The sequence below is a fragment of the Patiria miniata genome, unplaced genomic scaffold (assembly GCF_015706575.1).
Source record: "Patiria miniata isolate m_02_andy unplaced genomic scaffold, ASM1570657v1 HiC_scaffold_16, whole genome shotgun sequence".
In the NCBI taxonomy this organism is placed as follows: Eukaryota; Metazoa; Echinodermata; class Asteroidea; order Valvatida; family Asterinidae; genus Patiria; species Patiria miniata.
In genome coordinates this window covers 9,380,002-9,398,847 of record NW_024037054.1, presented here as the reverse complement: position 1 = coordinate 9,398,847, position 18,846 = coordinate 9,380,002, and the positions used below count along the sequence as shown (strand labels likewise).

At 40.5% G+C, this 18,846-nt stretch overlaps 1 protein-coding gene across 1 annotated transcript in view; it reads left to right on the top strand.

Moving 5' to 3' along the window:
* LOC119722930 (testis-expressed protein 11-like) overlaps nt 1-18,846 on the top strand; it is a 51,802-nt gene that overhangs the window by 14,650 nt on the left and 18,306 nt on the right. Inside the window, exons 13-28 of the mRNA XM_038193335.1 lie at nt 2,006-2,087; nt 3,937-4,018; nt 4,379-4,530; nt 6,108-6,193; nt 6,430-6,570; nt 6,845-6,947; nt 8,650-8,768; nt 9,285-9,370; nt 10,974-11,021; nt 11,374-11,411; nt 12,174-12,263; nt 12,665-12,735; nt 12,983-13,099; nt 15,494-15,569; nt 15,882-16,034; nt 17,942-18,053. Of these exons, the coding sequence (XP_038049263.1) occupies nt 2,006-2,087; nt 3,937-4,018; nt 4,379-4,530; nt 6,108-6,193; nt 6,430-6,570; nt 6,845-6,947; nt 8,650-8,768; nt 9,285-9,370; nt 10,974-11,021; nt 11,374-11,411; nt 12,174-12,263; nt 12,665-12,735; nt 12,983-13,099; nt 15,494-15,569; nt 15,882-16,034; nt 17,942-18,053 (1,556 nt within the window). The remainder of the gene's footprint in view (nt 1-2,005; nt 2,088-3,936; nt 4,019-4,378; nt 4,531-6,107; nt 6,194-6,429; nt 6,571-6,844; nt 6,948-8,649; nt 8,769-9,284; nt 9,371-10,973; nt 11,022-11,373; nt 11,412-12,173; nt 12,264-12,664; nt 12,736-12,982; nt 13,100-15,493; nt 15,570-15,881; nt 16,035-17,941; nt 18,054-18,846) is intronic.

Sequence of the window (18,846 nt, the reverse complement as noted above, 5' to 3'; positions counted from 1 at the left end):
GTGAGTAATGAGTCATTTAAACAACAAAGTTTTCTTGTACATTGGGAGATGCATACTGTGTGTACAGTGCTAATTAGCCTAAATAGATTATTGAAATTACATCTTCCAATGTTTTCAATTCCATCATACAAGATGTTCACACACTTTATCTGTACATTGTAGCATAAGAGGAGTTTTTCAAGGGAATGAATGAAAGACCTTTCTTACAGGACAAATATAATAAGCCTTATTCACGAGTCGGCCATATTAAATTGAAAGCGAGGTAAAATGTTCATTTTTTGGAACTTGCAAAAAGAAATGAAAGCAATGAAATAAACTTAATTACAAATTAATACCAGTCTACTCTGATGAATAATTTGAATTTTGTGATTAATGAAACGCCAACGTTTTAAGCCAAATTAAAAAAAAAATGGGGGCTTGGAGGTTAAAAAAACCCAGCTCTGTCAAAAAGTAATTGTTTTCATAGAAATTCTTAATGCGAAACCCCCCGCCCCTGCTCTGACACCCCCCCCCCCAAAAAAAAATATACTGGTATAATGTCCGCCTGTGCACAAAATATGGACAGAGCCAGCTTTGTTATTAGGGGGTATTTGTACACTTTTCTGTAATATATGTTAATAATCGTCGGATTTGAACAGCGCCCCATTGAAAGTATGGTACGAGCCACCCCCCCCCCCCAAAAAAAAACCTTTTTGATTTTATGGAGGCCAAGTGTCTGGAGAAAAAAACCTGTCTTTATTTCAGATTTTTTTGCTGATGAACCCCCCCCCCCCCGCAAGAATTCCTGGATCCGCCCCTGCACAGAGTCTAAAATGTTTTTCCACTTCCCCTGCCATGCATTTGTATACAGGCTAGTAAAAAAAAACCAGTCAGATCACATTCAGGTAAACACTATGACTAGTCAAATTCCATCAACAGACAAAAGAGGTAACTGGTAGGTACAGCTGGCATATCAATCACTTCCAGTCAAAGCATGGCTATATCAATATAACAAGGGAATTCGTAACTGTTAAAAAGAGTCACTTGATTGGTTGTGACTGGTGTGATGGCGTAGCTGAATTTGTCAGCCAGAGAGTGTTGTTTATGGCCCTCTCACACCAATCCAAGACCAGTGCGAGGTCACTTCGGAAATGCAATTTTTTTCAACAGTATCCGTGGTCTCCGTTTTTTTTGTCCGTTTTTTTATGCCAGCATGTTTTTACTTCGTGGTACCCGTTTTTACTTCGTGAGTAATCCATGGCCACCTCGGAAACACCACGGGACCAACCCGTGCTCATGTCCGTTCCGTGGAATTCACGGACTGCACGCCGGCGACATCTCGTGGCCATCCCGATTGCATCCCGTGATGACTTTGGCGCCAGCTCGAGACTACAACGTGGTGTCAGTGGTGACTACGGCGCCAGCTCGAGAGTACTACGTGTAGTCTGTGAGCACTTTGTGGCCAACACGTGGACACTTCGTGGACTCCTGAGCTCAGTCTGACGTACCATCGAGTACTGTGTAATGAAAACGGCCGTAAAACAGGCCAACAATCAATCCGGGGCCATCCCTTAAAATCCAATGTAACTTCAACCCAACCTCGAGAACACTACGAGAGTACTTCGAATAAGCCGTATTGAACACGTTTTCAATTCGGCAATAAATTTCCGAAGTGCACACGTTTCAGTTTTTCAACATATCCACAAACTTTTTGGGTGATCCGTGGAGCATCCGTGAGAATTGGCCCATGGAAGGAATCGACACGTTTTTAATTCGTGGTTAGTTCATGGCAACCCGTGAGATCCGATTCCATTTCGTGGTTACTTCGATTTTTGAACTTTTGCGCCCACGGACACCTCGAAGTGGCCACGAAATGGCTTCACGTATTGGTGTGAGAGGGGTCTTAAAGGGAAAGTGAATGTAAAAAGGTTGCATTTGATGGGAATTACATGTACTGGGAGTGAAAGCTCTATCTTTCTCAATCGAGTTGGTTAAGTCAAAGATAGTGTTTATTTTTTTCCTTTAGGAGCATAGCCACCCATCAGGTCTCCATCTCAAGATAAAGATTCTTCTTCGTACCAACGGCAGTGACGTCAGGATTAGAGGAGGTAAATTCTGAATACAACATTTAATGGCTGCTTACAAGCTCGTGAAATTTTTTGTTGATTGTCGAAGGACATCTGTGTCAGTATTGAATTGTAGCTTTAGGCTTTACAAAAACCCTAAAAGGGTAAATATGACATAACATTATTTAAAAAGCTCCCTTTTTTTTTTAGAACTCACCGAGTCCATTTGTCTATAAAATGGTGTCTGCAATAGTGTTGTAGTTGAGTACTGAGTACTGCCGAGTACTTAGGTTACCGAGTAGGAATACGAGTACTTCCTAGTACAAGTACAGGTCTCCGAGTACTTGTACTTCCGAGTACGAGTAAGAGTACGAGTACTTGTATTCCAAGTATGAGTACGCATACTTCTATTTCCGAACATGGCCATACGGCAAATGTTTCATTTTGCGTAATTGGCCCAGGCCCAGTTGGACCGATATACAGACCCACTCACGGATAGCTGTTGATGTGTTTGTCTGGAGGTGCAGAGAGAAAAGTCAGGAAATTTTGATTTCTCTGCAATCCAATCAACTATTTCCAACTGAAAGTATCTATAATAAGATAAGGCTGTGGTAAGTCAAGCTATACCTATTTTGACATGTCGAGTATGAGTACTTTGCTGCCCGAGTACGAGTACTGTCATTTCGAGTACAAGTACTTTGACATTTGAATACGAGTACAAGTTTGTAAAAAAAAGTACTCGAGTAGTACTGGAGTACAAGTACCGAGTACGAACACTACAACTCTGGTCTGCAAACAAACGAATCAGCAAGGAGTTCTAGTTCAGTTGTTTTGGCTTTAGTGCCGTGTGTGTGTCATGACAGCAATCAGTTATAGGAAGCCCAAGTCCTATAACATCAAGTATCCTGAAGGAACCAAGACAATTCCTGAGGAAAATATATTTAAATGCAAAACATTGAGAGTGTGTCGATGTACCACTCTACTATTAAGACAACAGTTCATGAAATCCTTCCTCAAAACAACAAACTACATTTCAAACTCTTGTGTCATGGAATATTTTGCATTGAGAAAATTTAACTTGTACTACTGTGTTTTTCCCCACACCACTGTAAATTTATAACACTGTAAACTCTGTGCTGTCTGAAATCTAAGCTTAATCAGTTTGGATTGTAGGCCCCATGGATTTATTCCGATTTTGATGCGCCCCCTTGCGCCCGCGGGTGCACGCTGGTGCATGCATACGCATGCGAGCAACTCCGTGCCGCATGGGTCTGCCCACAATTGCACGGGCCCTAGCGTTCCTTTGAGTGTACGCGCGGGCAATTGCGTGGCATTGTGTGCCGATACGGGCTAGTGTGCACAGGCATGACTATACTTATACCTGGATTAACGCTGACAAAACAAATTGGGTAGTCCAAGACGATGGCTATTGTGCATTTCTGGTTTTTTTTTTTTTGGTGATGGTGTACCGCCTGGCAATGAGTTCGTTTGCGTGCCACCGTGTGCAAGTCAGTGCCAATGCGGGCAGATACGTGCCGATGTGGGGCAGTGGGTTCCAAATCTCCTTTGTTGGAGTTTTCCCGCATGCGCACGCGTGCGCCCGAGGGCGCATGCAAATCGGAATTAATCCAAGGGACCTTAACCTGTGACGTCTTGCTTACTACTGCAGATGTCTAAACCATTTGACCACCGAGCTTGCCATGGTCGGCTGGCCTGTTTCAATTTGCACTAGTTGATAGGAGGGTGTGGGTTCGAGACCCACTCAAACAAGCTGATGAGTTTATAGTCGGTGAAGAATAAAACCCAGTATTAGTATTGGGCGTTTCAAATTTAAATTTTTGTTTTGTTTGATTCCGGAGCCATATTTGATAATTACATTGATTTGTTTCAGCTTTGGATGATTTGATAGGCCATGCACACCTGAGTGTCAACCTGGCAGTCCACACAATCAGGATGCTAGCTGAACATGACAAGTAAATTGCAACAAATATGATCTTAGTTTGAGGAATTTTAAATAAAGAACAAAACAAATGTTATTAATAGCTGGTTCCATAATATGTTAAGGTGTTGAAAATGGTGAAGAATTCCAGATCAGTTTTGAATAGGACTATTCCCTCCTCCTTCACCCAAATTCCAAATGATTTTGTTGGTGAATATTTTTGAAGGGTTAATATATGAAACTCAAATTTTGCATTGACGTTGTCAACCATTCTTTGACGTGTGTGTATATAGGCATACTTGCTTGCTGAATTATCAGAGTTTCTGTACAATGTTGTATTTACTTGTTGCTACGAGATCTTAACTCCTAATGGACGTTTTTGTGTCTTTATTAGGCTGGACATCTGTCTGAATTCCTGCCAAAAAATGGAGCATCGATTCTCGTCAGATACAGACATTGGTAAACTGTATATTCAGCATCTTGAGCTGTTGCTTAGCAACAAGATGACATCAGAGGCAAAGGCACTTTTAGAGGAATGCATCAGAGGTGAGGGTCAAAGGGAGAAGATGTAGAAAGGCACCAGCCCCAAGCCACCCCTACCTCCACCCCATCCCCATACCAACCCCACCCCAACCCCACCCTAACCCCACCCTACCCCTACCACACCCCTACGCCACTTATTCTCAAATTTGTATCCTTGTTGAGACATTTCTTTGTTCTCGTGTAGTAAAGTGTTCAATTTTGAAAGTGAAGTTTCAAAATGCTCTTATTTTAACCAGAATTAGTTTCCTTGGCTGAAATTTGGAATTAATATCCCTTTTCTAAAACTCTTCCATTTGCGACAGATCAACCCACCTTGGAAATTCCTAGTTTTTGAGTAAAACCCATATATCTATTTCGTGAAAACCTTGTGGAGACCTATTCATCTATAGAAATTGCCCTGTGAAGACCTTTACAATGTTTTGTTCCCTATTGTGTGTGTGTCTCCACAAGGCTACGAATTTGTGGTCACTCCCCTACCCACTCGCTCACAATCCCTACACACTCCCTACACACTCCCCCACCTTCCTCCCCCTAATCCCCACCCCAACCCCTCCAGTAGGGCTATCATACTGACCCAAGTGACCCGGCCTACATCCGGGTACTGGAGAGTCAGCATCGCCATTGTAGTAGGCAAAGATTGTATAGTTCCATGTGTATGTGTAGTAGGAAAGCCTTCAAAGCTGTGATGGATGGCAAAAAACTGAGAAATATGTAGAGGCAACACCCAGTGCTGGGTCAGCACGGTTATGACAACCGTACACAGCACAGGTTACCATTATGCCATTGAATACAGAATTCGCAGTTATTTTACATGAAAAATATGCCCTACTGGCCTCAGCCTGTCTAGTTTACAACACATGACGTGGTTTGCTAACCAAATGCTTGCCTACTGCAATGGTGTCCAATCACGGGCAAACTGGATGGTCACGTGGTATTTGACGTATCATGCAATACAGTCTTGGCCCTAACCCCCTAGGGGGTGTGCAAAATCATATTAAAATTTGAGGATTCAGGACTGTTAGGGATAAAGTCGAATCTATATTCTAACTCTGCATGCAAATAACGAATTTGATTTTGGGATAAATACAGGAGAAAAATGTACCCAAATCTAGCAGACAATTGTAACTAATCTGAACAATTTTTTTGATTGAAATGAAAAAATGGATATGCTGTTTACACCAAAGTTGGAGCATAACAGCATTTTATATTTCATGCAGATTTTGTCTCAAATTTGGCTGCACCATTAGCATAACTGGAGTCCCCTTTGCAGGGGGAACTTGGTTTCTTCTTTTTCCAGATGGGGCACAAAATGTGTTTTGCCGCCTTCTCGGTGATCTGAGTGGGGGCAGGGGGATGGAGGGGGACACATACCTCGAGCGGGGCAGCTGGTGCTGTGCACTCCTATCCCAGTTTATCCTCTCTATCTCAGTTTCGGGGGAATCTTTTTGCTTTGTTTTGTTAATTTTTGAGCCCCCATAATTCACAGATATGTTTGAGCAAATTAACAGAAATAGGAAACTGACTGTAGTATGCAGGTTTTGGATCCCACGCCAGTCAACACAGATTCTGTTTATTTCTAGGTCATTCGTCTGTCTTTGACATTGATGTCAACACTCAGAGACATCTCCACACTGTTCTATGGGACAAAGCAGCAAGTGATTATGATGTGAGTAGCTCAAAATTAACTTCATCAATTTTACGACTATTAAAAATTTTAAGTGTTTACGTTGTAAAGAGCGGATAAGCAGAAATTGCTAGAAAACTATTGCTTATACTTTGGGTGTGATCCCTGGCTACATGGCATAATTGGTTTATGGTTTCTGACTTTTGCTTAACACATAACATTTCCTGCATAGAAGCATCATTAGATGGGGCCTCATGTCATTACTTCTCATTTGGCAGGTTGGTGACAATGCTGAAGCATTAGCCTGGTACAGCTACTCACTGACGCTCTTGAAGCAAGCTGACTCCAACCATGAAAGCCTTGCCAAACTACAGAGAAACAGAGCCTCCTGCTTCCTCAATCTGCAGCAACCTGATCAGGTACATTGGGACCAAATTATTTTTACTAAAATTTTGAAGAATTATCACTCATCAACATTTACTTTGTTGCTATATGAACCTTCCAGAAATCCACTGGTGTTCCGCAAACCAATGGAATATTCTTTGTGCTTAAACTTTGAAGGGACAGTAAGGTAATAGCACTGTCGTCTGTGCTGTTTGCCTTCCTAAACCCCGTCATATCCTACGAAAGGATCTTGGAAAGTGAGGGTTATTCATTTGATATTTGAATTGGTCTGGATCCTTGTATCTCCAGGCATTGGAAGCAGTGAAAGAAGCTGAGAAGCTAGATCCCATTAGCCCCTTCACACAATACATCCTGTACAAGGTGGCACTATGGAAAGCAGACGGAGATGGAGGTAAGTCATCCTCAATTTACAAGTTAAACAAGGCGCACATTTGATAACCCTAGGAGCAGTGTGTCCGCATCCGATTTCATGAAACTCATCGTAACTTGTGATGCATTGTTGCACTGTGACGCTATCCCTACGATGTTTCGCAGCTGCGACGTATCCTGCGATTCATTTCACAAAACACGTCGTTAGTGCGACGCATCATTGGTGTATTTATAGCACAACACGGTGACTGGTATATGTATTTAGTCAGCGAAAGGTTTTCAAATGTAAAACATTTTTAAAATGGCTACTTTGAAATTTCAGCTGCAATATTCCAGGCTAATTCATAATTACTTCAATGCATTTTCCATTTACAACTTTTCACAACCATTTACACACATTGTCTCAGTATTATAGTCTCGTTTATGTAATTATGGTATGTTCCAGCCATGCACAGCATATGCACATGCAAGTGCACGCCTGTTAGGCCATCAGCCTGGGGGTTTGGTGGGTATCAAATGAGGGGAATAATGCTCATTGTGATTTTTGGCAAGGTATGCACCCCTGTAGTTGGAAAATATGTGAAAGCATTGCAGTGGTGGCAGTATTTTGGGTGCTATCACTTTAAAAACAAATGGCGGCCAAAACATGCTTGGTACCACATTTAATTAATCCGGTAACAAACATATTGGCGCCATTTTGAAAAAAAAAAATTAAAAGTGATAACACCAAAAAACTGCCACCCTGCAAAGCTATCACACATTTTCTAACTCTAGATGGGCATACCTTGCCAGAAATTGCTATGAGCATAGCATTAATACCAGTGGCTCAATTTTTGGACCAAAGCTGATAGCCTACGTTGGAAATTGATCACTACCGTAATTGGTCCAAACACAGTGGGTCAGGGCTTAATGGATCGGTCCATTTGCGACCAATTTCAAGGCTCTGCTTCCCATGGGTTCCGTGCACAAGTACCCCCTCAACGGTAAGGGGGAGACCACTTGGAGAATGCCTGACGCTGACGCGAAGACGCCTGACACTCACTCAAAGAGGCCATGGGTTTGTGCACATTCAGAATGAAATTAGCTGTGCGTACTTTGAGCTATACGCGCCTATTCGACCTATTCGGGGTCCACTTTTGCGACCCCAAAAAGTCCAGCTGTTTGGGTGCTTTTTGTGATTTCATCTGTAAAGTGTTCGCCTTTTGCGGACGTTTAAGAAACCACATTTTGTGCATGAATGATTGGTCATCGCACGCTTTTCGCGAGCATGTGCACGGTGCTGTAAGACACACACAACGTGTATATTGTACATTGACTGAGAACGACAGAAAAAATATATATTCGTACTCCGCTGTGATCGATGTAAACAACCAGGTTTTTTACAGTAGGTTGGTTTCTTTTCAACCAGATGTTTGAAATAGGATAAGTAAAAATCCAAAACATGAAATTTTCGTGGATTTCAGGACCTATAGTGCCCCTTTAACAGAGCCATGAAATAGGGTCTAGATAAGTCTTTACATTGTCATGTTATTATATGAATCCATGCCAGCTCTCAACCACTCATTTCAACTTGAACAGAATCATTGTTCTGTATTTGACAGCTACCCAAGCTATTCAGAGACTGAGTGATTGCAGTAGGAAGCTAAGCAGGATGATGGGAGTGATTACAAGGAGACTTTCCTCGATCTAATCTGCTTATATGCTCATTGTTTTCTATTTGACAGCTACCCAAGCTATTCAGAGACTGAGTGATTGCAGTAAGGAAGCTAAGCAAGATGACGGGAGTGATTACAAGGAGACTGTCCTCAGTCTCATCTGCTTAGCGGCTCAGATGGCATTGGAGGTCAGTTGCATGGTGCTACAAGGAGGAAGGGGGGGAGGGGGGGTGCAGGACAGCAGTTGACACTAGATGGGGATGATCATTTATCAGAATCTTGTATGAATATCAAGGCCGCATCATATAAAAACCTATAAATTCCTACATTTTGGCACTTTGATAAGCTTTAAAAACCTAAATTTTGATTTTCCAAACGTATTTAAAAACCTAAATTGATAAAAAGGGGCATTGTGAGACCTGACGCCATTGTAAATTAGAACTTTTGAGAGCATGCTGACAATAGACGTAGCCCAAACTCTGGAAGCCCGTTTCAGATATGGCCTTACACACTTATAACCCCCCCCCCTGGATTTACAACTATCCAGATGTCCATAGTGTATAAGCAGGAAAACAAATTTTACTTCCAGTAACATTTAGTAACCTTAACACTCATAACAATCCCATGAAACAAGTGCAAGATTCTCTTCCAGATGAAAACTGTTGCAAATTATATTTTGAATTTAATCACTTTTTCTGCCTTAGAAAGACAACCGTACTATCGCTGTGAAAGCTTTGGAGAAACTGGTGCAGCACTCGGAGGATCAGCAACAGATTCTGACATCTCTCAGGTTGGTTTGATGAGGTCATCAGTCAGGTCGTCCACAGGGTCAGAACATAGAGAAAGGATGCAGAAGGAGTTTGAGCTTACAAAGTGAAATCAGCTAATTCTAATTTTAACACCTCACCCGCAGATTCTGTGTCTTGATTGGCTGAGAGCGAGTCACATGACACTTTCTATTTTTGCTATCTTTTTTTGTGCACGGCCAAAATTACTACACCCGTAGCAACTAAAGTACTTTACCATTAGCAACCAAAGTACTATTTCCACGGCGCAGTATTTGTGTGCAAAATAATGCATGCTGGTGTGCGCGTAGCGCGTTCCAAAGAGAGCGCGCCACTGAGTTGGGTTCAAGCATTTCGCGAAGGGGTAGTTTGGAAGAGAGAGATACATTTTCCACCAATTTTGTATTGAAATTGAAGTTTATTTCAACTGTGTTCAGATTTAAATAATTAAAAATATTAAAACCAAGCAGAATCTGTGGTTGAAGTGTTATAAAACAAATTTTGAATGCTTTATCTCGTTTTGAAGTAAAACTAGCCTCCCTCGGTGATCCATGGACCATTCTATTTTCCCTCAGCTTCGCCTCGGGAAAATAGAATGTCCATGGATCACCTCGGGAGGCTAGGTTAACTACACCACTCGAAGCATTCAATATTTGTATATTAGCCCAGGTTCAACCATACCCAGAGAACAAGGACAGTACACTTAGGAGGTTTTGATAAATCTTTATGACCGCAGAGACCCTTTGTGCCTGATGAGGTATATTTAACAATTGTTGACTGCTGTGATGTGGGCTATGACATTTTGAACACAGGAGGGGCACCGATGGTGTTCAAAACATCATATCCCACATCAAAGCAGTCAACAATTGTTTTGTTATACCTCTGTCTTGGTTTCTTTGGGTTTTGATGTAAAAAACACGAAAACAAACAGCAGTCAACACAACAATCATGACAATTGAACGTCAACTCACATGCATGTCGTGTGCTCCAAACAGCTGATCGTCTGCTAGTTCGCTGCTCCCACTCATGTGTGAAAACATGGTGAAAATAGCGTGGCCACCAACAATATAAGCGTTTCACACATACCGTACCGTACAGTATATCCAACAGGGAGTGTGCCACGACTTTTTATTAACTTAACACGTGATCGTTCTGGGCCAATGAAAATACAGTATTCAAGACAGAGATATAACATTGCCACTTGTTTACAGCTTTGCATCCTGAAGCATATGGGAATTGACTCCACGTGGCTGCTGTTTCATTCTCCATTACATTGTTTTCATAAGATGGTGGCAAAGATCCCCTGGTGTTTTGAAGTACCTGATTTGTAACTTCTGCTATGTTCCTTTCTCTATGGTCATACAAATAACTTTGACTACTGTAGTTGGCAAGCCATACATCACACTCAGAATTTGTTGATGAGACAGTTCTATTTTATTAGAATGAAATTTGTTATGGACATTTTTAATCTGGAAGCTACAGATTAATCAAGTTTCTCCCCATTTACAAACATTCAAATTGTGTCAGTGAGAGAGAAAGACCATTTCTTACATTACGCTGTGTATCAGAGTGTGCATTTAATAATTGTTATTTCACCCTCCATTGTAGATGCTTAACACGACTTCAGCTGACATCTGCTGATGGTAAAGAAAATACGTAAGTTGGTTCTTTTTTTTGTGTCCATTTTCCTCACTTTTCTCACCATTTTAGCATACATTGCTTGTAAAAGCTTGCCCATCTCATGTTAGGAACGATTGATACATCTCTGTGCATTCAAATGCAGTTATCTTTCAACTTGTTGGAGAAAATGAAATTATTTGTGTATTTGAATAAGTTTTAAAAAAATCCTTTCGTGTTGTGTATGGTTTATAATTATCATGAACAGGTTATTTAAAAAAAAAAAAACTTTGATGTAGTTATTACTATATTACTGTTGTACGACTGCAGTTAAAGTAACTGTTTGTGCTGTTTGTGCATGTGTCTTATTTGTATTTATATCTCCATGCAGGACTGAGGCTAGTGCAGTATTATCATACTTGAGGACAGGTTAGCCAGGGAATACACATGTAGGGTCAGATTCATGGAAGGTGTTGCAGAAATTGCATCTTAAATGCTGGCTTTAAATGATAATGTGAATATTCACACCAAGTTCATTATTTGTTCATTCCTGAAGGTAGGATAGGAAATGGGACAGTTTGTAGCAGATCTGTTGATTTCGATTGAAGGCATATAATAATTAGAGACTAACTAGAGTTTTTAATAGTAGTCTCAGACACAGAAAAATAGAAAATTAGACCAAGACGAGGATTACTTAGCAGGTCATATTTTAAAATTTATTGGTTACTCGATTTATTGATTGGTTGATTGATTGAGATTTATTTATTGATTATTTTTATGTATTTTTTGTTTATTTTTTTGTATGCAATTTTTTTATATATATTTGGTTTTTACTAACTTTGTTTGTTTTTTTTTTAAATTTTTTTTAACGTATTGTACTTTTAGTGGTTTATAGCTTTTTATATATTTATATTTTTGTTTTTAGCCAGAGGTATTGGAATTGAAGGCCTTCGGGTCACAGTTTTTAGGTAAACTTTTTCAATTCGAGGCATATATGCCTCTGGTTTGCGTTTTGCTTTTTTTGTATTTTGTGATTTTTGTTTCTTTGGTTTTTATGCTGAATAAACAATAATAATAATAGTAACTAGTTCAAATTTCCTTCTTCAATGCATACTGTTCTATATTATTGTGAGGTAACTATGTATACTTAGGTAACTATGAATTCAGATCCTCTTGTCTGCATTGTTTTAGCGTATGACACTCTCCACAGTCATGCAGAGACTGTCATGGATGACACAGATATTGCCTGGACAGAAGAAGCAAGCTGGTTCATGAAAATATGTGAGCAAATGTTTTAATGACCTTCAAATATGAGCATGAGTTTCGTCTTGAAATGTTCTGTTTTGAGGGAACACATCTGATAACTTTTCATTCGTGCTGGTCCCAGAGGGCCAGCCTAGTGTCCTCTTTGTGCCTATATCAATGACTGACTGACTGTCACTTGGCAGCCGGGCAGTGCTATTGTATAGGATTACCCTGTAACACCAAATGAATTGGCTACATTCTACTCACCGTGTAGACTGGATGCATGGAAAAAAAAACTGCATGTGTATAGCCATACCTACATGATCAATTAATTAGAATTTTGTGCTCTATATGACCAGCTTTAGTAGACTAGCTTTGCCCTGTTCTTATGGATGACCGTTTTGTGGTAAACGTTTAATGTCTTTTTCTTTTTACAGCATGGAACATGGCGCTTGAATCGTCTGAGAACAGCACACTAACCCATGAGTTCTTCACGTTTTGCAGCAAGGTAAGACATTTTTAAGAAAATTGTTCAGAAAATAAAGTGAAATGTTGTAATTTGTGGTCAGTTGAACATTATGGATTTTGAGTCAATTTTCTCAGGGAGTGGTCTAAACCCTGTCTGTCAGCTATAAATGCATGACGTCATGTATCAATTTGACATAAAAGATGGTGAATAATAGACAGGGTTTTCTGCAATTGTGCGTTCAATTTTAAACTAAACCTAAATTGATTTTGAATTTGTCCTTTATCAGTTCAGTCATTTGTTGCCTCCTGAGGAGAATAACGCTGCTCATCAGAAGACCTGTCTGTTCATGGCAGCTGCTGCTGCTCTACAGATGGCCAGAGAACAGCTGAATCGAGAGGATAAGGTACGTTACATGATCAGGAAACCACTAATGTAGTAAGAAACTAGAGATTCGCGTTTGTTGAGTTACAAATGCAGAGTGGTCGGGCGGACAGCCTTTTCATTATACACTACCCAGATAAGTTAGGAATATATGTTTAAATATGTTGAACAAAGGATCACGAAATTAAATCCCTTCCAGTACAATCAACTTTTTTGTTACAAAAATGTATCTGTAACGGTAAAATGCTTCTGCTTTTGAGTTATATTCAGATTTTATTCACTTCCGGTAACACCAGAAGTGAAGGTCAAGCGGTTTTGTGTCCGGGGACAAGAAATGTTTCTCACGGCATAGTGTACAACCTCACAAAAAATGAACACGATACTCTATTTAGTTCATAAGGTATAGCGCAAACTATTTGTCAAAATTTGCCCTTAAATCGCTGGTAATTTGATACCTGATGACGCCATGATGATGTACATGTAACAAAGATTATAGCATCTTCGTAACATGGTTCAAGTTCACACTAGTTTTTATGATCATAGTGTAAACCGTTTGGAAGAAATTTTGCTTTGTTTTGATTTCAGGCTAAAGTCTTCATTTTGAATTCACCTTACTTTGACCTTCTGGTTGACCCGGAAGTAAAGGTCAAGCGAGTTCACGTACACAACCAAAACAAATGTTTATCAACTAATGGTCTATGTGACTACAAATTTGGAACATAAATGATCATTTTGTTTGAGTTATAGGTGAAAGTATTTGGCCACTTTTTCCTCTAAAATTGCTTGTAATTTGACTTCTGATGACTTAATCATGACTCCAGAGTAATATGCACCACTTGGGATGAGGGTCAATATATATTGAAAGTTACAAGTTCATATCACAAACCGTTCAGGAGAAAACCTGCGGAGACGTATTGTCCAGAAAAAAAGAAGAAGAAAGAAAGATTAATCGTAACAACTCACTCAAATATGTCAGCCACCATGGCAAAACACGAGAAAGAAAAATATTCCTGTAATGGTGGACTTTTGAGATGCTTGGTGGCAGGAAACACACTGGTCCTTTTCAATTGTTTACATTTACGTCATGTTTAAGCTAATGTGCGCATGCTTAGTATGACGCAAGCAATAGAAAAGGACCAGCGTGTTTGCTGAACAACACAACTAATGATTTATATATTTAGATATTGACTGATGAATCTATTAAACCACAGTAACGGTTTCAGCTTGGTAGTGTGGTACGAGGGTGTCCTCGCAAGCCTTCCATGACTGCTTCTGTGCCGAAGAACTCGTGGATGAATTTCTGAGTGGGTACATTTCTCAGTAGCCGCAGGACATGCGTGCTTCAAGGGTCTGATACTGAGCGGACCACACTTGCAGCGACGATAGAGTGTGTTGTTGGAGATGCGATGTGGTCACTGATCTTTCGTAAAAATGGCTTCTTGGAATGAGTCCAGTTGATCGTTCTTTTTTTTTGAGTGAGGCCCCAGGTATCCATGTTGTAGAGGAGCACAGGGAGCAGGAACGCATTGTAGAGGCGGGCGCAGACAGAGTTCCTCACTCCCGTGGTGATGCTGTAACCACAATGTTTTCATCTTGTGGAATGCTACATTGGCTAGCTGCTTACGATGGGCGACATCTTCACCATCTCCTAACAGTGAGCCGAGCTTCTTCGTCGCACGCCACTCCTCTCCTTCACGGTTTACCTGGCGGTAAATTGTAGTGTGCTCAGTTTTAGTGGAGCTGACAGTTAGAAACCATTCAACCAAACTTCCTGGTGCGGCCTGTTCCACTGTGTCAAGAAATTCTTCCGAATAACTCACAAAGTCTACGTCATCATCATCTGCTACATCAAGAGGAAGACCACCGTCTCTGTTGCTTCTGACGAAAACCTATATCTAAAAACCATATCTAAAAACCTATATTGATGAAGAGGGGCACTGTGAGGCCTGCATCTTTAATGTCACTTACGTAGAGCATGGGTCAAACAAGAATGATGTGGCTGAGATCCACATGCCTACATGTATGTGTGACACTGTCACCAAATGATATGAAGCTAGTTGCCTTGGTCAAGTCACATCACAGGGTTTATCAAACATGCGCGAATAGTTTTAGATCTTTTTTGTCAGAAAGAAAATGATTCATTGAGAATAGACCAATCTATAAAGCCCTGTACACTGCGCATGTAGGCAACTATATGTGTGTGACTCCAATGCCACATGGCATATGTTCCAGACACACAATGGGTGTCATATGCAAGTGCATGCATTACAGCGATTGTCTGACATTCGATTATACAATCGAGGCTGTATTCGGTTATAGCAACATAGAGTAAGATCAGGCTGTTGTTTTGATTGTGTATATTAGTTAGATATACCTGATATTCTGTTTGAAGTCAGTCTATTTTATTGTCTTTCAGCTTGCTTCTTTCAAGCAGTGTCTTGACCATATCAAAGTCTGTAGAAGCATCAGCCAGGAACTACAGACGGAACAAGGTAGGAAGGGATAAACTTTCAATTTTTAATGGGCTTTGAGATTAATTAATAGCCTCAATTTATATAATGTAATATCTATGCATAAATAGAAAGGACTAGATAGCTTGTAGAACATTCATATAAATCGTCCAGAAATTATTAGTTTGTCTTGTTTTAGTAAAAATTCTCTTTGCTCTTCCAAGGTTTGTTTTAAAATCCTTGGTCACTAGAAGAAGAAAATATTTCAAGAGTGTACTTATTTGGTCATTTGGTACATCAGTTTGATTCCATTTAATACTGTGACATATTTTGTGACTGATGTTTTTGTGGCAGGGAGCGATAGCAAAGAAATGGCATCAGTCTTGCTGACCCTGTATGAATTTGAAGCTCTGGCAAACCTTGGCGTTGTCTCTGAGCTAGAAAGGATCCTAGAGGAGGTGGTGTCCAACCCTGACACAGAGATCAAGACACTGGAAACCATGGCAGGTAGGGTGTAAAGGGCCTTCCCCCTTCCATACACTGCCCAAGCCCTAAGGCCTACCCTGTGAGCGAGATATATCATCTAGTGTTTTACTTTAACACAGAGATCAACACACTAGAAACCATGGCAGGTAGGGTGTAAGGCCTTCCCCTTTGCTTCCCATGCCCAAGCTCTGGGCCCTCCCCTGCCCTAGGGATTCCCGTGAGCTAGATATATGATCCTATAGCAGGGGTTTTCCTTAGCGGTCGCCCGCTTGCCAAATGCGAGTGAAAACAGCGGCGGGCGAGTCAAAACCCCCCTCTCAGTAGTCCGACGGGCGAGTCAAAAAACCTGTTAAAAAAAAATTAAAATAACAAAGTTTTCCCTACAGTATTTTTCAATCAATCAAAATAAAAAGTTAAGGGTGATACAACACATGAATACTTTTGCCACGCCGACCGAAATAAAAACATCGGTAGTTCGAATTCGTATCACTCCATGTATATTCGCAGTGCGCCGTGCATTGAAATCCCAACGACGAACATGAGGCGAATCAACGTGTATTTGCCATTACACATTGTGCACACATGCAGCGCACGTGATTGACTTCGTCTGCAGTCCACACGGTACGGACGTACATGTACGTACGTTAACATCGTATTCGTATCATACAACGTGGTGAGGAGAAAACTTTCATGACAGTTTCACTGCCAAAACTTGTGCCCGAACGGATTCTAATTGGGATGATTTCTTGAACACTATCAAACGAATGTACCGAAAAGATGAGGACAATATGAGATTCGAGGGGCCTATTTTGAATGTAAAGACTACTGAATGTAAAGTGGACCGTGCTCCGGAAAACGTTATGGATTGACGTGACCAGCGTAAGTTCGTGGGTCGCCCGCCCGCAGCGCTTCTTGGCTAGGCACGCTGATTGCACCATTCTTCGCTAGAAATGCATGGCGCGCGCGAGAGATGTTTTTTTGAAAATACTGGCCTTCTCACTCATTTTCAAACAAGTTAAAACAGTTCAGTTACTAACTTGGTAAACTCCCATTAATACCACGACTGTGTGCAATGTTTTCTTGTTCCTCAAGATAACGCTTTTTTAGTTCGTGTTTTATCAAAACATGTTCGAAATAGAACACCTAAAGCCTTAAGTTCGGAACGAAGCACACTGCATAAATTTTGATTATAACTTCTCCCCCTATTTGATTCCTGTTAATTAAAGCCTTGCTCTATGTTAAAGCATGGACGATTAAAGAAACATTGACATCACTTAAAAAGGAACTACATGCAATATTATGTACATGATTAAGATAATTGCCGATTGTATTCATATTGCATAATTTATTATCAAAAATGTTATCAAAAATGCTTATGGTGATTTGATTGAAAGTTACTATTAAAACATGTGGGCTAGTGAAAAAGGTTGCGGGCCAGTGAAAACTCTGGTTTACGGCCCGGCCGGCCAGTAAAGGAAAAAGTTAAGGGAAACCCCTGCCTATAGTGTCCAACCCTAACACTGAGATTAAGACACTTGAATCTATTTTCTTGGGTAGTGTATTGGAGCCCTCTCCCTCTGTTCTTCCTCATTCTCCCCTTTTTCCCATTCTCCCCTTCCCCTGCCCATCATCTCCCCTCCCCTAGGGTGGTCTTGAAGCTGGTTGAGATCCATAATCTCTAGTCCCATTATAGAACTTAAGGTATTAGAAACTATGGCAGAATGTTTTGGCCTATGGCGAGGTCCTCTTTCCTTTCCTGCCTACTGTTTGATATAATTATTCCTGGCCAGAAATCTTTATTAAAACCTGAGTTGTGAACACCAACAGTACTACTCCTGTTAACAGTTTACCTCAAAACCAAGTTTTGATGTAATTGTAAGAATATTGTACATCATCCAGTAAAAAGCACCTGTCTGTCTGTACTCTAGCCCTAACCATGCAGCCTCCTTTCCTGCCTTCATCCATCTGCAAGAAAGTACTGCAAGTAATCATCCAGAAATATCTCCAGCAACCTGAGGGTGTGGACCTCACAAAATGCAGGTGAGTATACTAGACGTAGCGTGTTCAGGATGGCTGAAACAGTCTCTGAATTCCAAGATTGCAACCAAAGGAACAAAATTGTCCTCAAATATTCATGCTCCCTATAAAATTGGCCTTTGCTGAGAATCTTGCCCATCTATACGACTGTACCTATGGGTTGTGACCATTTCCTTAAATCCCATTGCAAAGGAGGCTGATTGACTTGCAATATTTCCCAAATCAGTTCAGTTTATCATACAACATCTTGAGCTATTGTTCTCTCTAATTGTGAAGAATGTACAAGGAACATTTTATTAGTCAAAAGGAAGGATAATTCTTGTGTTCAGATAGTTAAGAAATGTTAAAATACACCAAATCTTTTTGGGCTGTACAAGACTAGCATTAACTGTAAATTAGGTATACTGCCCTCTTGTGTTGGTGGAATTATCAGAGTATTATTGTGGAGGAAATTGAGAGTATTTTTCTAATAAAATTCACATTAATCGGAAGCATATTATATAGTCTTCATAATACTCGATTGAAGGATGAAAACTTTTACCGCGTTTGTAAGTTATGACATAAAAACTGAAAATACCTTGCTGATTCCATGGATCGTTCCAATAGGGATGTTAAATTTCGAGCGGTTGTGTGGTGCATTGAAAAGGAGTGCAAACAAATTGGTATGTTAAAAAACGCCATGGCAAAAATCAGCTGCAGCGGATACGCCCTCGTGTTTGCATTGTTTGAGAGCATAATGAAACGCTCATTTGCTGATCGTGCCTTTTGGTTTTGGGCGTATCGGCTTTGATAACTT